The sequence below is a fragment of the Microplitis mediator genome, chromosome 10 (genome assembly GCF_029852145.1).
Source record: "Microplitis mediator isolate UGA2020A chromosome 10, iyMicMedi2.1, whole genome shotgun sequence".
Classification (NCBI taxonomy): Eukaryota; Metazoa; Arthropoda; class Insecta; order Hymenoptera; family Braconidae; genus Microplitis; species Microplitis mediator.
The window spans coordinates 6,684,128-6,703,881 of NC_079978.1; the positions used below are offsets into that span (position 1 = coordinate 6,684,128).

At 31.9% G+C, this 19,754-nt stretch overlaps 3 protein-coding genes across 4 annotated transcripts; 2 read left to right on the forward strand and 1 right to left on the reverse strand.

The window, feature by feature from the left end:
• Window positions 1–1,653: 1,653 nt before the first annotated feature.
• Window positions 1,654–9,722, forward strand: LOC130675892 (proteasome activator complex subunit 4-like). The gene is made up of 10 exons (XM_057481788.1): window positions 1,654–2,325; window positions 2,416–2,556; window positions 2,617–2,797; window positions 2,872–4,751; window positions 5,605–5,863; window positions 5,924–6,307; window positions 6,398–6,961; window positions 7,041–8,546; window positions 8,610–8,789; window positions 9,316–9,722. Exons 1-10 carry the CDS (start codon window positions 2,078–2,080, stop codon window positions 9,448–9,450), a joined length of 5,478 nt encoding a protein of 1,825 aa, XP_057337771.1. The 5' UTR covers window positions 1,654–2,077; the 3' UTR covers window positions 9,451–9,722.
• A 57-nt stretch (window positions 9,723–9,779) lies between these two features.
• Window positions 9,780–16,679, forward strand: LOC130675894 (protein O-mannosyl-transferase TMTC4). The gene is made up of 10 exons (XM_057481790.1): window positions 9,780–10,001; window positions 10,083–10,543; window positions 10,615–10,794; window positions 11,241–11,692; window positions 12,437–12,820; window positions 12,893–13,000; window positions 13,084–13,225; window positions 13,295–13,409; window positions 13,474–13,656; window positions 16,480–16,679. Exons 1-10 carry the CDS (start codon window positions 9,974–9,976, stop codon window positions 16,626–16,628), a joined length of 2,202 nt encoding a protein of 733 aa, XP_057337773.1. The 5' UTR covers window positions 9,780–9,973; the 3' UTR covers window positions 16,629–16,679.
• LOC130675900 (snRNA-activating protein complex subunit 3) lies at window positions 16,654–19,524 on the reverse strand. Of its 2 annotated transcripts, XM_057481800.1 has the most exons (3): window positions 19,383–19,524; window positions 17,748–17,910; window positions 16,654–17,667 (listed from the first exon to the last, which is right to left on the reverse strand). In XM_057481800.1, the coding sequence occupies exons 2-3, from the start codon at window positions 17,897–17,899 to the stop codon at window positions 16,689–16,691; spliced, it is 1,131 nt and encodes a 376-aa protein (XP_057337783.1). In that variant the 5' UTR covers window positions 17,900–17,910; window positions 19,383–19,524; the 3' UTR covers window positions 16,654–16,688. The 2 variants fall into 2 exon arrangements, with proteins under 2 accessions (XP_057337783.1, XP_057337782.1); XM_057481799.1 differs by lacking the exon at window positions 19,383–19,524 and having other exon boundaries at window positions 17,748–17,992.
• Window positions 19,525–19,754: the final 230 nt, after the last annotated feature.

The following is a 19,754-nucleotide window of genomic DNA, read 5'->3' on the forward strand; positions in this document are numbered from 1 at the left end:
ATACTCGTCTAGAAAATTGAAAAATCTACACGAGCATTTTTTTTAAATTTGAAAATTTTTTTTTTTTCTAAAGTTATAAGCTTTTTTTCATTTTAAAAATCGCGGGTGTCGGCTAACTTCACGGTCATAAAAATTAATTATTAGAAATTGGAAAAAAACGAAGAATTGTATTTCAAAATAAAATGGCATAATATGGCATAATATGGCATAAAATAAAACGGCAGAATATGATAGAAAAATATTTAAAAAATAAAAAAAAAAAACACGAAAGTGTTTGAACAAACCTTGGTGGGGAAATAATATGCAGAAGGGTATCCTAATACACTTGGAGATTTAATTTAAATTGTTCCAAGTGTATTCCAGCTAAACAAACGTCACTTAACTGCTATTTTCCACCAGACGATACCAGATAATTTTGCTCAGGAACTTGGAAGTATCAGCATCAGCCATCAGCAACACTTTACACCAGCACTGAACACTTAACACTTTTCCCTAGCACTGAACACATAACACTTAACTGCACCACAGACACTTTTTACAATTTAAATTAAACAAAGATAAATTTTACAATCACTGCACAATTTTACACGACACCACAATACTGTGTTTTAATTCAAACGTAAAAAAGGTTCTGGATTACTACTGCCATTGTTGATGATACTGGCTGTCGCTATTGGACCGCCAGTTGATACAAAGCAATCGATTTGGCTATCGTTCGACCGCACCCCACTTCAGCAAAAATTTGAACGTTGAAAACAGCAACGCGCAGTAGCGCCATCTTAGCGCGAAATTTCAAAATTGAAATTCAATAATTTTATTAAAATTTATTTGTGTCAATAATTATATTAATTAGACTAAAAAGTATACTCGAAATTGTTTATTTTCATCAATAATTTATTAATTATTCTCATTATTCGCGCGGTAACTTTAAATATTTGAAGAATAAATTATTAGAAACTGGAGGAAATTAAAAATCGTACATCAAAATAAAATGGCGGCAGAATATGATAGAAAAATATTTAAAATATTAAAAAAAACACGCAAGTGTTTCGCGCAAAAATCATGCTGCACTTGCACGGTATGCTGCTGAGCCGCAGTGCACTTCGGAATGCACTCTAAATTGGGCTTTCACTTAATATTTGAAATTTAAAAATGACTATTTATTCCTCGCGCTCTTTACAATCCGTTTCCTCAGGTTCAAAAATCACTTGTGATTGGTCAACTCTTCCACGTAAATTTCAATTCAAACTACAATTGGTCAATCCTTATCAACTCACGTCATTTTTTATGCATCAAAGTCAAGTTAAAATTCTCTACCTGATAAAAAAACTACAAATACTCAAAAATACCATAACTCCTAAAACATTTAGATCCCCAAATTTCCATTTCTATTTATCAACATAAATTACTTCCTAAAATTTAAAATTGCTTGTAAATAATGAATTAAAAAATAAAATTTTCCAAACAATTATCATTTATCAGTTATCACATATTTAATTAGCTTCGAGCATGACTCATTTGAAGTGTACGACATGACATTTGTAAATATATACATATATATCACACATGAAGTAGGTTAGGTAGTGGGATAGCTATACTGGTATATGATATACACCAGCACTCTAGTCTAGTGGTCTAGTGATTGGTAACTTTCTCCAATTTACCCACACACACACACACACACGCATATATTTGTTTGTGCAGATGAAAAAATTTTAATTCGTCCCTTCGTCGCAGATACGTAAATATATCTGTGTATGTATAATGTATATGTATTTGTATTGTAATAAATAAACGTCCATTAAATATGGCTGCTAGCGCGAAAAACGTGACTCGATGAAAATGAATGGAAATAATCGACTCGTCTTGGCATGTTAAATAATGCTTACAATGCACCATTGGATGTTAGTCTTGCGTGTTCATTCAAACTCATTCAATAGATAACCTAATAGTCAACAGATTATATAGGATAGGACACACAGATAATTGTCTCTGTTAATAATCCAAAGCTGCTAATTAAAGAAAATAATAAAATAAAATTATAAGTACACGAAGAGAAGAACAATTGGAGGTGACAATGATTAGTGTTATCGATACGTTGCTTCAACGTGAAGAGGAGGACGATATTATGATGGAGTCATCAACAGACAGCTTGAGTTTGCAATATCAGTTTGAATGCAAGTATAATAATTTGCTGCCTTATACCGAGGAATTGGACGAGGAAGCCAAGGTCCTGTTGGCAGACATCAAAGGCCAGCTGGGTCGTGCTATTATGCTGAGACGTCTTCAACCTGATTGTTATCTGGCTATTTTAAAATTACGAATGTAAGAGTTTGCTTTGCTTTGTTTTATTTTATTTAATTAGATCTTGATACTTTTATTTTTAAATTGCATTGATGACTCTTTCTATTTCAGGTACTTGAAGCTTTATCACTTCCGATTTACTAAAGATGATCATATTTTATTTATCAAATTGATGTATGAGTTGATAATAATTCCTAGTTTAGAACCGTCTCTAATTAATTTACTCAGCAGTACACTGACGAGTTTAATGAGGTGAGAATATTTATTCTTTTAAACCAAGTCATTATGGATGATGTCATGATAATTTTTTAGGAAGAAAGAATTGATTGCGCCAACCGAGCTGGAGTTGCCATGGAGGCCGCTCTATGACTTGATGTTTCGTACGATGAAGAGAAACAAAAGGTCCCAAGTGATATTAGGTATGCAACGCGTACCTATTTATATGGGAAAGACACTTCATTCTTTGGTTCATGATGCCAAGACTTATTTCCCCGTGAGTATTGCCAGCAATTGTTGGTCGATTTATTAATATTTAAATTTATTAAAATTTGTTTTTTAATAAAAAAGGTTACGGCCACTCAAGAAATATTAGACGAATTGCGACCCAAGTTATGTCTTGTTGACTCCCCACAAATGGATCAAACCTTTACATTTTTGGAATGTTTTCTGCCCGTTCAAATGCTGCCGCAAGATCATGATGTAGGTTACAAACTTTGGTTTGAAGAGTTCATGAAACTCTGGGAGATTTTTCACAATGGCACTTCGTGGGAGCATTCGCTGATGATGTTGATGTCAAAACTCGCATGGAATAACATCGGTTACATTGATTGGGAGCCTTATATACCTCTGATGTATACTCGCTTTATGCGTAATTTAAATTTACCGGTAACATATAAACAAACTCTTGGTGGTAGAACTCATGAGCTCGGTATGCAGTCCGTTGCCGAGTGGATTGTCGCTACTTTAGGCAATGGATCTAGTGGACAAGTTTACTTAGAAAAATTATTAAAGGCCACTGAGACTTATTTTTATCAAGCCAATAGTGGACCGTGGGTTGAAAAGCTAAAAGATTTATTGAGCAAACTCGCCTCGCAGTTTGTTCTGCGTCTGCATAATGAACGTTTTGGAAAACGCACGTGGAAGCTACCAACTCCAGACACCCATAAGTTGACAAATGCCGATGTTGATGCTTTTGTTAAGTGCATGATGCCTGTAGCAATGACTGCGATGTTTGGACACTCAAGTGTCATGATGACATGCAAAGTACTCCGTCTGCTGGCCACAGTGAGACCCAATATGGTTATTCCCTGCGTGATTGAACGTCTGTATTCGACATTAGATTCTCTAACAGAACCGCACAAATTGACTGCCGCAATGATGGCAGTCACTGCCATTGCCCGACCGATGGCTCAAGGAAAGAGAAACGTCAATGAAGGATACACTTACAATGAGGGTCCGTCAAGAATAATATCGCTTTTATTTTCATCCCTACCTGGTATTGATGCCAATGACATTAAAAAATCATACGTAACTTTTCGTTTAATTTTTGTTTACGCGATGGTAATGCCAATTACCGACTGCTCAAAAGCTGCTGCCTCAGAACTGCTCGATGACGATGAACGACTTGTTTGTGAAGAGACGTCACAACTTGAAGACTTTGTTCTACAGTTTTTTGACCGGGTTTTTTCACTTATTGAATCGAGTACTCTGGAATACGTATCGCATGAGAGTCAAGAAAATATTGGAATGAAGACGAGACTTGAGACAATGGTTGAGTATTCATTGACGTCTGTTTGCACTGTCTTACTGCTTCGTACCAGCGACGATATATTCCGATCGGCTTTGCATAAACTACGTGCATTTGTATCTGAGCGTGTTCTTGAGACACGTGTCTCTGGACCGCTGGCTGGGTCACTATGCCAAAGTTTCGCGCGTATAAACGGCGTTGAGACATTGAGATCATTATTGCCTACTATTTCGCAGTCTATACTTGATATTCTGGAGGAAGGTGACGTTGCCAAAGAAGAAACTGTCGAAGATCGACTGCTGTACCCAATGCTACTCCTGTCTAATGTTATCAGCACTCAGGGGAATCATTTATTACCTTACATGGATACTTTGATTGATATCCTTGATAAAACCTTGCACTTGAAGTCTCGGGAGGGCAGCAAGATGGCCAGTAAAATATTGGGAAATTTATTGACGTCATTGTCAAATATTGCACAAACTCGCGAGTTTAGGTATAATGGAAAAGATTTTAATGATCCTAGCTATCCTTATATCTTGGATTGGGGACAAGGCACTGACATTAGTAGTCTTGAGATGCACTGGTATGTACCTGGTGAAGAAGAAATTAGAACAATGCAGCATATCTTTACGAAATTTATTCCTATTGAGATTGCTAAGATCCAAGAGTACTGCACCAATGAAAGTTCAAGTATGACACGGTAAAATGATTTGAAATCTATTTATTTTTTAACTTTTCGCTATTAAAATTTAAAATTTTCAAAAAAAGGAAAGTTATCGATTTCAGTCCGATTTTCGAAAATCGAGTTTTCATCAGATCTCGACGTTTTGAGGTCCTAGAAAGTTTTTCTGACCATTTTTAGATGCACGTCGGTGTGTCTGAGTGTAGATGTGTGTGTATGTAAATTTTTTTGTCCGACGATATCTTTGGAACGAATCAACCGATTTGAACGTTCTTGGCGGCAATCGAAAGGGCTCATCAAGACTTAAAACTGAATAGATTTTGAAGTCGATCGGTCAAATGGTTTACGGATTATACGAAAATTAAAAATTAAAAAATTTTGTTTTTAGGTTTTTTTCGTACAACTCATAAACCACTAGCCCGATTTGCCTCCAAATGTATTTAGTTCTAAGCTTTGGTGAGCTCTTTCAATTGCCGTCAAAAATACTTGAATCTGTTGATTCCTTCCAAAGATATCGTCGGACAAAAATTATTTCTTTCCAGTGAAATGTGGTGCCGCGACAGTTCAACCAGCGACACTTCAACCGTACGACAATTCAACCGACAAAAAATCCCTGATAAGAGGGCACCTAAATAAGGGGGTCCAGATTATTTTCAGTTAAAATGTCGCTAGGTTGAACTGTCGTTCGGTTGAAGTGTCCTCGGTTGAACTGTCTTCGGCTTAATTGTTACAGAACCGTGAAATGTATGTTCTTTCGGTCTAAAAGTTTTTTGAGTTTCCTGAGCTCGAAAACACCGGAAAGTTTTGGGGTTGTGCCGCAGGATCAACCATTTAAAATTTTTTTTGTACTAATCCTTACTTTATTTTACAGACAAGATCTCTTGACAAGTTTGAATATTATTCACTCGATTCTCGATGGCTGTGGCGACTATTTACCGCCTCCAGCAGAAGAAATAACTGAAGAAATGGCATCGAGTATGTTTATTCCGACTGTTGGAGTTAAGGGTGAAGTGAAAATGCCTGATGGTAGTAATGTACGTCAGTGTATGTCGAAAATAATGACAGACTTACAGGCTGCAATGTTAAAAAATTCAGAAGATGATACAAAGAGTTTATTTTATCTAGTTCAGGTAAATCTTCCGTGACTTTATTTGTTTTTTAAAATAAATAAAACCCATTTATTTAAATAGATATGGAGCTTATTGCTGCTTGGCAAGTGTCGCTCAATTGAGAAACATCGAAGACAGTGGGCCAACTGGAAGCAAATAAAGGCTGACTTGAAAGACGAATTAGTAAAACGTAAAAAAGTTTTACCAGATTTTATAATGGAACGCACGGAATTGCAACACGATTTACGAACTTATTCACGCGTTTTTTATCTAACTGATTATTACAAACATATTATGTTACAATTATTCGAAATGGCAACGAATAGATATACAAGTCTACGAATTCATTCACAGGAACTTATTTTTCAAGCTCTTCCATTCTTTCCTTACTCCCGTAAAATTTTCATGCCACATATTCTCGACCTTTTAACCAAAGATCCAGATGAGTATCATGAAGCGCACAAGGTATATAATATTTAAATAATTTAAAATCTTACAGTTGTTATAAAATTGTCAATTAAATTTAAATAATCAAAACAATTAATTAATAATTAGGGATTACTGTTTTTACTTTTGGGACCTCGACCAAATGCGATGATAATAACGCGCAACTGGTCATTCCTGCGAAGCCTTTGGCCAGCGCTCGTTGTCGCAAAACCATCTGAGAAAATGTCAATAATTCGCTTAAAAAGTGCTTCGTTAGACATAATCAGCAACGGATTGTCAACAGTGGCATTAAAACTTGAAGTACCCGACGAATGCGTTAAAGTAGCCACTGAATTATGGAATTACGCGCCAAAACCTTCAGTAGTTAGACCGGATGACACTGAAATAAATGACGGACTCTGTGAGCTTAAAAAACAAGAAGCTGATAATTTTGAAAATTACGATAATCTTATGTGTGATATTTTAAATGCGATTCAATCAAATTGTCATTGGCGACAGCGCGCAATGGGAATGCGATTAATAAAAGACATTGCTCATTTAGATCGTCCATATCCACCAGAAGTTATTAATTTTTATCTCAACGCTTTGATACACGACTCATTAGAGGAAAGAAAAATTGCAACTTCTATGATCGCGTGTATTTTGCGTCAACAAAAACGTAAACATGTGAAGGTAATTGACTATATTTATTTTTATTTTAAACTGTAGGTAAATTAAATAATTTATGGAGGTTTTATTAATTTATTTGTAGATTACTATCGACATTCCTGAAGAGAAAGAAAGACCTGAAGACACTGAATGCACCTGGGTTGGAAAATTAAAACCAGGCTTGAGAGCTGACAACAAATGGCTACAGTACAATTACGAATCACGTCCGTTGACTGAAGACCAGTGGAACAAAGACAGATTTGTCCATGAACGGTACGTTGGTTTTTATACCAAAGCGAGTAAAGTTGAAGTTTATGCCTCTCCGCCCATGCAACCAAATCTTGACCCGCAAAGTCATGAGCTCACAGAATCTGAACGACTGATAGCAAATTTTTTTGCTGAGCCTTCGAATATTGACAAGTTACTTAAATTTAATAGTATTGAAGAGAGAAAGGGCAAAGATAAATTTAATTTAACTCGCGCTCTATTGTACAAAGGTATATTTAGTAATTACGGTATTCGTCATATGGATTTATTTATTCCACATTTAAAATCGCTGGTTGAGCAGAAACAAGAGAGCAGCCAACGTTGCGCTGCTGAAATAATTGCCGGTATGATACGTGGATCCAAACACTGGCCGTTCGACATGATTGTTAAATTTTGGGAGCAACTTACGCCAATAATTAAAACAGCATTGGACAATGTCACTACTGAGACTATTCATGACTGGGAATTTTGTTTTGCCGCGTCATTGTCACAGCGTGATCCAAATAAACATCACTGGATACTCGAGTGCTTGATGGAAGAGCCTAAATTTGAAAGTTCATCGTCTTTCAATGAATGCCAGCGCTTGTATATCTTGCAGTCAGCTTTAAAACAGCAGTCGTGGCGGGTTGTTGAGTTAATGGAGCGGCTTTTAGTTAGAGTAGAAAAAAAACTACTGGCAAATCCTTTCCAAAATGTAAGAAATACACTTGGCTCATTGTTAATGATGATATTCATGGCTGATTACAATGCCGGTACATTCCAAGCAAATCGTCCAACTCCACGTGCTCAAGAATTGATGGATCGGGTTTTACCGAAATTACTGGAGTTGGCTGATGTTTTCGAGACTACTGGAAGCGAACAGACAACACTTATGCGTGCCAATGATATAAGTATTTTAAAAATAATTTGTAAATGGCTGATAAATTCTTCATTAGTAATGTCTAATGGGATAATACCAGGCTGTGCTAAATTACTACCAATTTTATGTCAACTTGAGAACTGTGATACTGATGACGAGTTGAGGGCAACATGTACGCGTTCATTGGCATCTATTGCTCAGGCTTTAACACTTCCTCGGGACATAGATGCAATACTAGATGCACTACTTGATATTTCCAAAGCTTCTTCGTGGTCTTCACGAGCCACTTGTCTCAGTTTTATTGAAGTATTTGTATTTCATAATATGGGAGTTATTGTAAGTAATCAAAGTTGGGTTGAACGGATTCAAGAAATTGTTTTGCGGCTTCTTGCTGATGAAAGATTAGAAGTCAGAGAGAAAGCTGGTCAAGTTTTGTGTGGATTGCTTCATTGTGCTTTTCTGGACGAACAGGAGGCTCTACTGGTAATTTATTTTATTTTATTAATGATTTTGAAGGTATTGATTTTTGTTTAATTTTATTTACAGAATGAATTCAAAGTTAAATCAAAAATAAAAATTAAAAATCCAAATGATCTTCGGATAAGGCATGCTGGTGTACTTGGTTTATGCGCATTTATACGGGCTCATCCGTATGACGTACCGAAATATGTGCCTTCTATTTTCGAATATCTCAATATGCGTCTCAATGATCCTCAACCTGTTCCAGTAAGTAATAAAACAAAAAATTTATACTCCGATCGCCAACTGCCTACTAGTACCCCCTCTCCCCCACCTAAATATTTTATTATCAAAATTTAATGACAGATAATTATTTACTTCTTCACACTAGATGAATTTATTGGGACTTTACCAAAAATCAACATATTTTTATTAATAATTATAAATATAAAAATTAATTTGTAATGATACTGAAATTAGCCGTCTAATAATTTTTAGATTTTTTTAAAAATCATAAATTTAGAAAAAAAAAAAATATTTCAAAAAATTGCACCTATAGTTTTTTTAATTTTCTATAAGTGCATATTTTTAGTTTTCTTTTTTTTTTTAATTGAATTGTTGAAAAAAAAATTTGAAAATTGTTAATTGTCTAGTCCAGAATTCCTGAAAAAAAAAAAGATTGGAGACTGAGTAATTCACCCAACTAACGATATAATTTAATTCATATCGATAATCACTCGAGCATAATTAATATGATCAGTAACAAATAAAAATAATGATAATTTATTTACAGTCAACGATAAGAAAAACTCTGGGTGATTTTAAGCGAACACATTACGACGGCTGGGCATCGCATGCACAATCTTTCACCGAAGAACAATTGTGTATACTCCAAGATCTTATTGTTCCCCCATCATATTATGCGTAAAGAAATAAATATTTTATACATATCTATAGATTTATTGTCAAAGTCTTTTTCATAAATTAAAAAGACCAAATTATATTATTGATAAATGCCGATAATAAAAACAAAATAAACAATAAATATAAAGATACATAAGTTATATGACATATACATACATACATATATATATTTAAAGAAAATCAATTTAATTGTGAATGTATGATGGGTGTATCCATGAGTATGTGGTTCCTGTATATTATGTAGGTGTAATATATACATATATAAGCGTACACCGCACACCAGGTGGCAGTTTTTATTGACCAAAAAGACCTGTTCACTGTCTTCTTATCTCTGTTCCTGTGTTGTTGACTATTTGTACAATTTATTATGTTTTTTCGCATTCGTAGTTTATAAACCATCGTAACTATAAATATTATTATTGCTTATTATTTATTCATAAATTTATCAATTTAATTATAAATGTTTAAATTATACTGCAAATTATATTTTTACTTAAATAATATATATAAATGCCGCCCTTAAAACTATGAAAATTAAGGCTAACTGTTTACCAGGTACGCATAAATTATAAATTTACATTTTCATATTTATTATCATACCAATAATAACTTATTGACTACACAAAATTTTTTTAGCTGTACCACCAAAGCTGGCACTGTCTATAATTTTCATATCGTCTCTTTGCTGCATAAATTCTTGGAATGGATCATTCGTCTTCGATGATTCCCCGGCAATTTTAAATAATCCTGATGTCTCTTTATCAGCGTTGTCACCCTCATCATCATCATCATCATCAACAAAAACACTAATTAAAATTCTCAAAAATTTAGTGAAAAATGATTTCTGGGGCAATAAACTCACTCATAAACAGAGCCATCGATCTTACAGACCGTTTACTGTTTTGACGTTTATATTTCAACGATGGTTACGCGGTTCTCTTAATCCAATAGATTTTCATATTTTTAATTTGATACTTCATACGTCTGCGTGTATGTTATTTTATCATTTACTTAGAAAATTATTAGACAAAAGTGCGAGGCATCTGGCATTTTATATTGCTACGTTGTTTGCTGTACATCCTATTCACTGTGAAGCTGTGAGTATTTATATTATTATTATTTATTTATATCAATAAATGAATAATTTAACCACTTACTTGATTAATAGGTCGCAGGTATTGTTGGTAGAGCGGATATTTTATGTGCAATATTTGTATGGCTATCAGTATTATTTTACAGTCGTTGTATTTATGAAAAAAATTTAATTATTCTTATTAAAAATTTGTTGATGTGTATATTATGTATTACATATGCGATGCTTTGCAAAGAAATTGGTATTACTGCTATTGTAAGTATTGAATTAATTTTTTAATTACATTTTAAATTAATTACACTGAAGAAAAAAAAATATGATCCTGAAATTATGATACTGAAGTAAGCCGACGTCTAATTACCTTTAAATTTTTTAAAAACGACAAATTACAAAATAAAAAATATTTTTAAAAAATGCACTTACAGTTTTTTAAATTTTCTATAAGCGCATATTTTTTTAAATTTAATTGTTGAAAAAAAACTAAACTCAAAATTTGCACATGTAGGAAAGTAAAAAAGCTATAGATGCAATTTTTTTTTTTTTTTATAATTTATAGTTTTAAAAATCCAAAATTATTAAATGTCGGCGATCTTCAGTATCATAAAAAAATAACTGATGTGTAATTTATCCTCTCAAAAATATGAGCCTTAGTATTAAATAATCAATTTAAAGTAATGTAATAAGAATATTTATATTTACAGGGTATTTGTTACGCTTATGACTTGATAATAGTTAATAAAAAAAATATATACGATATTATATTAATTTTAAAGAAGGAGTCTATTAAAAATATTATTGAAAAAAATAAATATAAATGTTTAGTACGCATAGTATTGTTTATAACATGTGGGCTTTTATTGGCAATAAGATTTAACTTGATGGGTTACTCTGCTCCGAGTTTTCAACCAGTTGATAATCCATCTTCATTTATAAATAACATTTTTATGCGTTATATTAATTATCAATATATTTGGTCGTTGAATTTGTGGCTATTGATATGTCCACAGTGGTTGTCGTTTGATTGGTCAATGGGATGTGTGCCTATTATTAATTCGTTTGAATTGAGATTATTACCTGTTATTTTATTGTGGATCATTTTTGGAGTGTTTTTTATTAAATATTTTTTAACTAAAAAAATTTACAGAGATACTAGGTAAGGTTTAATAATTAATATGAAAAAAAATAATTGTTTAATTATATTCTTAATAAGAGTATACGAATAGTTTGAACTTACGAATTATTCGTATCTAATTGAATCGAACTATTTGATTCAAACTTCGAATCGAATGACTTAAAATTGTAATAGTTTTTCCATTAATCCAAATTTTTGTCAGAGGTAAATAGAGCTCAGACACGAATCAATAAAAATTTAATATCCCAAGTAGCACAGAGACAACTTTAAGATGTCATTTAAAAGGATAAGACAAATTTTTTTTGTCTCAAAGTCACCTTTTTTTGTATAAATAATACATGCAAATGTTGGTTCCGGAGACAAAGAAAATTTGTGTTGTTTTTCCTGTCTTAAAAAAGTCACTCCAATTTAAACATCGTTTAGATGACTTATTTAACGAATATTTGTAATTTACTTTTTGTCGTTACTTGTGTCAAGTCTTTTAAGCAGATATTTTTTCAGTGACAAAAATTTTTGATCGTTTTGTCAACATTTTAGTGCCTTATAGATACGTCAAAAAACAGCCTAAAAACTGACATCTTATAGATGTCACAAAGTCAAGTGTCCTACTTGGTATTTGAAAGCTGACCAAAATTTTCTCAATTCGAATCGAGTAATTTGACAAGTTACGAATAATTCGAAATTCGAATCGAATAGATACTTTCCATTTGATTCAAATTGAACCCGATTCGCACACCCGTAATTTTTAATTTAACTTCGTTTCAGATATGTATCACTTGGATTATGTATGTTGATAATACCATTTTTACCAGCTAGTAATTTATTTTTTACTGTTGGATTTGTATTAGCTGAAAGAACCCTTTATCTTCCATCAGCAGGCTACTGTTTTATTGTTGTTATGGGTTTACAAAAATTATCACGTAGATTTTATAGATCACGGATGCCTTTAATTATGTATACGGTGCTAGTAATAACGTGGTTCACACGTTCGTGGGTGCGTAGCGATCAATGGAAAAATGAACATTCATTATTCCGTTCAGGACTGAGTGTATGTCCACTTAATGCTAAGGTGCATTACAATGTTGCCAAAAATGCAGCAGATTCTGGTAATATGACTTTGGCCGAAGCTGAATATCTTGAAGCTTTACGGTGAGTAAATTGTCAATATTTTAAAAAAATACTTTGATTAATTTATATTATATTAATTAATTTAATTGATAGATTGAATCCTCAATATGCACAAGCGATGAATAATCTTGGAAATTTACTAAACAATCAAAAGCGATATCAAGAAGCTAAAGATTTATTGAAAAAAGCTGTTGGATTGCAGTGAGTTCAAGTTTATGTTTTAATTATTTTAATTAATATTTAATACGCCTCAAGTATTTTATTATAAATGCATTAAAGTTTAGACCGGATTTTGCAGCCGCCTGGATGAATTTAGGGATCGTGTTGGCTGCACTCAAGCAATTTGAAGAATCTAAGCGTTGTTATGAAACATCTTTATCGCACAGACGTCATTGTCCCGACTGTCACTACAATTTAGGCCTTCTGGTATTTTTTTTAATTAAATTAAAATAAATAGAATAATTTTTTTTATTTATTGATAAATGTTCTTTACAGTATTTGGAGCAAAAGAATTACACGAGAGCATTAGAAGCATGGACGGAAACTCTTAGACAAGACACAAAGCATCGGAGAGCGTGGATAAATACTATCAGAATCCTGGATGACATGGGTAATGTTTTAATATTTAATTTTCTTTGTCTTTAATTATTTATTTAAAAATTTTACTGGTATAGGTAAGCAAGAGAAAGCATTGAGAGAAGGTGAAAAAGCCACGAAATTACTTCCCGATGATGCGACAATTCGTTTAAATATCGCTAATATCCTGGGGAAGTTGGAGCGTTTTGAAAAAGCTGAAGCAGAATTTAAACGGGCTGCTGCTTTAGAGCCAACAAATCCTACAATATTTACAAATCTTGGTACTTAAAAACAAATTATTTAAATATAATAGTATATTGTGTGACGAGGGATGAAACAACACGATTTCAGACCAGGGTGAAGTTGGCTGACATCACCCGCAGTCTGAAATTGAGTTTAATCCTGAGCTGCACTATATTTTTCAAGATTACTTGCGTTGGAACTTGAACTTTCATTGCCAGCAGCCAGTCAGAAACAAATTAATTTTAAGACCAATCGTGTGATCAACTATTAGCGTAAGCGTAAATTGTCATTTGCAATTTATAATTAAGCAGAAACTATATATGGGGCATTCCACGCCAAATCAACCACTTTTGAATTCGACCCCTTTAATTTGGCTGAAAATTTTTTCTCTTTTTCTACCCTATCGAAAACGTTTCTCATAATTTTTTCAAATTTTTTCACCCAACCGAAAAAAAGTTATAAATTTTTGAAAAAAATGGCTTTTTTTATTTTAAATGGCTATAACTTTTTCAAAATTCGACTGATTGGAACGTTTTTTTTTTCAAAATTTTTGTTTTTAAATGTACTTTTTGAAAAAAAATACAAAAAAATTATTGCAACCTATTTTCATTGTTTTTTTGTAGATTTTTAGAAAAAATCAAAAATTTTTCGATGTTTACCATTTTTGATTTTTGATTTTTTTTTTTTATATGAAACTTTGACATTTCTGCAGATCCTCAAATTTTTTCAGAGTGATGTTTTTTCGATTTATATTTTTTTTTTCCAATTGAAAAAAAAAATTATTTACAACTAGCCTTATTTCTCATAACACCATGCTTAAAATTTTTGAGAGTGCTCAGAAAATTTTCAAATTTGGAAAAAAAAATAAAAACAATAAATTTAAATGGTAATGTTTGAAAAAATTTGAATTTTGTTCGAAAAATCAAGTTTAAAAATAGAAGGGCCTTCTGGATAATTTTTTTGTATTTTTTTCTGAAAACTACATTTAAAAACGAAGAAAATAAAAAAAAAGTTTTCGTTTGGGCCATTTTTGGACAGATGCTGGCAATTCAAAAAAAAAATTCTTTTAACCATAAAACAATGAGTGTAGAAGGAATTTTTTTGAATTGCCAGCATCTGTCCAAAAATGGCCCAAACGAAAACTTTTTTTTTTCATTTTCTTCGTTTTTAAATGTAGTTTTCAGAAAAAAATACAAAAAAATTATTCAGAAGGTCCTTCTATTTTTAAACTTGATTTTTCGAACAAAATTCAAATTATTTCGAACATTACCATTTAAATTTATTGTTTTTATTTTTTTTTCCAAATTTGAAAATTTTCTGAGCACTCTCAAAAATTTTAAGCATGGTGTTATGAGAAATAAGGCTAGTTGTAAATAATTTTTTTTTTCAATTGGAAAAAAAAAAATATAAATCGAAAAAACATCACTCTGAAAAAATTTGAGGATCTGCAGAAAATGTCAAAGTTTCATATAAAAAAAAAAAATCAAAAATCAAAAATGGTAAACATCGAAAAATTTTTGATTTTTTCTAAAAATCTACAAAAAAACAATGAAAATAGGTTGCAATAATTTTTTTGTATTTTTTTTCAAAAAGTACATTTAAAAACAAAAATTTTGAAAAAAAAAACGTTCCAATCAGTCGAATTTTGAAAAAGTTATAGCCATTTAAAATAAAAAAAGCCATTTTTTTCAAAAATTTATAACTTTTTTTCGGTTGGGTGAAAAAATTTGAAAAAATTATGAGAAACGTTTTTGATAGGGTAGGAAAAGAGAAAAAATTTTCAGCCAAATTAAAGGGGTCGAATTCAAAAGTGGTTGATTTGGCGTGGAATGCCCCATATACTATTTATTTTTCTCCTCGACGGGCGGAAAGCGTCAACTTTCGTCCCGCTGTGCAAAACGAAGTTGCCGCTTTCCGCCTCCGTCGAGGAGAAAAATAGCATACACTCCTCGGGAAGTAAATAAGAAAGCCTCAGATCACATGTTTGTTGACCTCGGCTTCGCCTCGGCCAACAATTACATGTGATCTGAGACATTTCTTACTTTACTTCCCTCGATGTGTAATATACTAATTCACAATAATTTTTATAAAAATTAATTACAAAGTCAGAAGATTAAACAAATGACAAGTATCGAAGTTTAAATTGCGAAAGCCTTCAGTTAGCGGGCAGAAACATTATTTTTCACCATACCCGCATCGAAAGTTTACATTCCTGTCCTGTTTATAAGAAAGAAGTTCTTTTCTTTCATGAGAATAGTATATTACACACCTAGGGCAGTAAAGTAAGAAATATCTCAGATCACATGTGATCTGAGGCTTTCTTATTTACTGCCCAATGAGTGTATACTACTTTTCTCCTCGACGGAAGCGGAAACTTCGTTTTGCACAGCGGGATGAAAGTTAACGATCTTCGCCCGGAGGAGAGAAAAACAAGTGATAAAAATTACCACCTGCGCCATTCTTCTCTTAAACAGAGGCAAAAATTTAAAGTTTCAAGTGCAGGTCTGGTGAAAAATCGTATCCACACCACGGAGGAAGGTAAGACGTCCCAATCCACGTGTTCGCCTTCAGCTCAGGTAGACAATTGCCAATTAAACACACGGGTTGGAATGTCCTACTTTCCTCTCTTAGTGTATAATATATATAGTATTGTTTGTTCCCAAGGGACGAAACAAGTTTGTTTCTGCCTGCTGACTGAAGGCATTCACAATTTACGCGCTCGCTAATATTCATTCGCGGCATTGGACTGAAATTATCTTCTTTCGACTGTCTGTAGAGATACTGAACCTTCAAGTTTCGATACTGGTATCATGGAAGGTACTTTAGTATTCAACTAAATAAACAATATATTTAAATCACAGGTGTGCTGTACCATCGCTGGAATAAACTGGATAAAGCTAAAGAAATGTATACCAAAGCATTAGAAATAAATCCAAATGCTCAAAGTGCTAAAAATAATATGAAAAAATTAGAAAATTTGATACGAAAAAAAAATTTAAAAGGTTTATAAAATAAAGAACAATAATAATGTGCAATTTAATTTAAAAATACTTAATTATTATTTATTTATTTATTTATTTTCTTTTAAGCAATCATGAACTTTTTTCATTAATTCAGTATCATAAGGATAACGATAGGCCTTAAAGTTACCTATTTTTTTATCGTCTTTGTAATTAAATGACAAAAAACATTTATCACAAAAGAAAAATGAATCATGAGGTACTCGATCACTGTCGAATGTTATCCACTGGACAATTCGTTCGCAGATCATACATGAAGGTTGCTTAGATGGTTTAGCCCGATAAACTCTTGGATAATTAGCAATTGCCAAGTCGTCATCACGTGCTACGAATCTCGCGTCACTGAAAACAATCAAATGCTCGCAGTTTCCTTGATGTTGGTATACCCAAGGGTATCCAAATTTAACAACTAGTGAATCTATTCTGACGTCTTCCATTTTTGCTGTTTCGAATGGCCCCAAGTTACGTTTCTCAGCCCACTCGCGTATCGGTAAACTATTGTCCTGGTTTTGCGGATCTCTCATGTCGTTATAAAACTTGTTTTCAATGTAAAAAAATGATGATTTATATAATTCTTTGTTTGATAGTTCGGTATACTCATGAGGATTATTACTACTTTCTAATGTAACAGAGGTATCGGATATACAGTGAATTTTATCACGCAAATCAGCCAGCGTTTGACAACCCAGTACTCCTATCACGTGCATCAACGATATCCGATGACGTCTTTGAGGATGATCTTTTTTAAAATAATCAAATGGATCGTATACTCGTAAAAATATAATCAAATCTTTACCAGGTACTGCTTTAGGACCAGTCGTTATCGGATCGTTGTGGTTAACTATTATCTCACTTTGATATTTCAATGAGGGTCTGAATACTTTTGGTAAATAATCCATGTACTTCTCTTTTAATTTGGCTAGTGTTTGTAAATTTGTGTCATTTGTTATTTTCTTGGCTTCGCGCTTCGGTGTCACTCGTCGGTGTCCAGTAACCGCTGATTCCTCCTCAATCCCCAGTTGATCAATACTGCAAAAAAAAATAAATAAATAAATACTTAACTAAAAAATAATTACTACTCAATTAATTAACAATAAAATAAATTTTACCTGATACTTTCATACAATTCGGCTAATTCTTCTTTACTCATAGGTATAGTCGTGCGTAATTGTTCATTAGCACCTTGATATTGACTAAAATACTCAGCAATATTTAATTTTGCAGAAGCATTTGCTGTATACGATTGATAAATTTCTTCCATTGTTTAACAGACTACGAAAAAATTGTTTTTATTATTTTTTCACCTCCAGCTAAACTTTATTGACAGCAAACAAGTAAGCACGTTGTGTGTATTTATTTACATACAGTTAAATCTTACCAACTTAGAGACAGTAAATTTAAAACATTGAAACAGTGACGAGTGTGAATGTAGCAGTGCCACTAGAAATTTAAAGGGTGGGCCGCACTACCGAATTTTTGAATTTTACTTTTCTTTTAATTTATTGATCAATTGTTATTAATGAGTGTAAATGTAGCAGACATACGACAATTTTTTAATTACATATGAAAAAATTAAATAATTAACGTAATAAAATTTTAAAAAATGCATGTACTGAATTTTGAATTGACTAAACATGCATTTTTTTATTTTTATTTTATAAACATTTGAATTTATTATTACAAAGTTTTAAAAATTTTAAGATGTCCGCTAACTTTACTATCGTTGTTATTACAGCAATTTTTGTAGCTTCTGAAAAAGTGTAAGAGAAATTTTTTCGGAAGATTTTCATCATTCGAGTGACGTAATTACTCAAAATCTAAGTGGAAAAGTAAAATTTGAAAATTCGGTTAGTTCTGCCCGCCTTTAAATAAATAAATAAATTCAAATAATGAAATTTTAAAAAATGATATCCTGAAGTTAGTAAATAATTAAAAATTTTCGGATTTTTTTTAGAATAAATCAATTACAAAAAAAAAAAAAAACTAAACATATATACAAGTAGAAAATTAAAAAAACTTTAGGTGCAACTTTTTAAAATATTTTTTTTTATACTTTAGGGCCAGTTTTTCAAACCGAGTTTATTTTTAATCCAGGTTTAATTAATATTGCTAATAAATCTATATATTAATAATATATAAATATACCAGCAATGATAATTAAACCTGGATTAAAAATAAACCTGGTTTGAAAAACTGGCTCTTAGTGTGTAAAAAAAATTTTTAAAAATTATCAAACATCGGCTAACTTTAGTATAATAAAAAATGCGAGTACTGGTTTTTAAATTATCTAAATACGCATTTTCGAATTTTTATTCTACTGACATTTTAATTATTTATTCAAAAATTTTTTAAATTTCTGAATGAAAATGAGTGTGAATGTAACTGACAACTGTGAATTTTAAAAATTTTGAAATAAGTGAATTAAACGTAAATCGAATAAAATTAAAAAAATGCGCAATCATAAAACTTGAAAATCAGTATGTGCATTTTTTAAATTTTTTGATTTATTTATTTGTAATTTAAAATTTGTCTCTTATCTGCTACATTCACACTCATGAATGAAACAGCAAATGATTTTATCAACTGAAATTCAAATAAAAAAAAATTTTAAATACAATGTAGAGTTCACGACGATACATTTCTTACACGAGAAAACATTCATTGTTCATTGTAAAAATATATCAAAATATATATTCACATTCCCAGTCCAGTATATTTTTTTTATAAAAAGTTACAATACATACATTTAGGCATCTTTGGAGCTGCTGCTGCTGCTGTGTTGTCTGAAGTCATCAGACACTACCAACTACACTCATCAAGAGTTTTTGTCATCATTAAATTTTTTTTTCTTTTTCTTTATTAACCACAAGTGTGCAGTAATCTAAGTCTAGACTCTTTGTAAACTCAACTTGCCTGTAGAATCTAGACAACGTACGTCGTTTTTAATTATTCATCACATATACATATATATACTTATACATATAATTTAATGTAGTTCATGAATCGAGAATCGACGCAATTGATTATTAAACTAGAGAACGGAGATAGCATCATACTTATCGATATCGATACAACATCATACCATCATCGTCATTAATTGTTAGTGTATGTATTAT

What these genes read in the sequence shown, in the direction of transcription:
- LOC130675892 (XM_057481788.1), top strand. Translation starts at nt 2,078, where the DNA reads ATGATTAGTGTTATCGATACGTTGCTTCAACGTGAAGAGGAGGACGAT. An exon ending in GAAAGTTCAAGTATGACACG is followed by an intron (nt 4,752 to 5,604) that starts GTAAAATGATTT and finishes TTTATTTTACAG; the next exon opens with ACAAGATCTCTTGACAAGTT. An exon ending in ATGATCCTCAACCTGTTCCA is followed by an intron (nt 8,790 to 9,315) that starts GTAAGTAATAAA and finishes ATTTATTTACAG; the next exon opens with TCAACGATAAGAAAAACTCT.
- LOC130675900 (XM_057481800.1), bottom strand. Translation starts at nt 17,899, where the DNA reads ATGGAAGAAATTTATCAATCGTATACAGCAAATGCTTCTGCAAAATTA. An exon ending in GAATTGTATGAAAGTATCAG is followed by an intron (nt 17,668 to 17,747) that starts GTAAAATTTATT and finishes TTTTTTTTGCAG; the next exon opens with TATTGATCAACTGGGGATTG.
- LOC130675894 (XM_057481790.1), top strand. Translation starts at nt 9,974, where the DNA reads ATGAAAATTAAGGCTAACTGTTTACCAG. An exon ending in GAATATCTTGAAGCTTTACG is followed by an intron (nt 12,821 to 12,892) that starts GTGAGTAAATTG and finishes TTTAATTGATAG; the next exon opens with ATTGAATCCTCAATATGCAC. An exon ending in ACTACAATTTAGGCCTTCTG is followed by an intron (nt 13,226 to 13,294) that starts GTATTTTTTTTA and finishes TGTTCTTTACAG; the next exon opens with TATTTGGAGCAAAAGAATTA.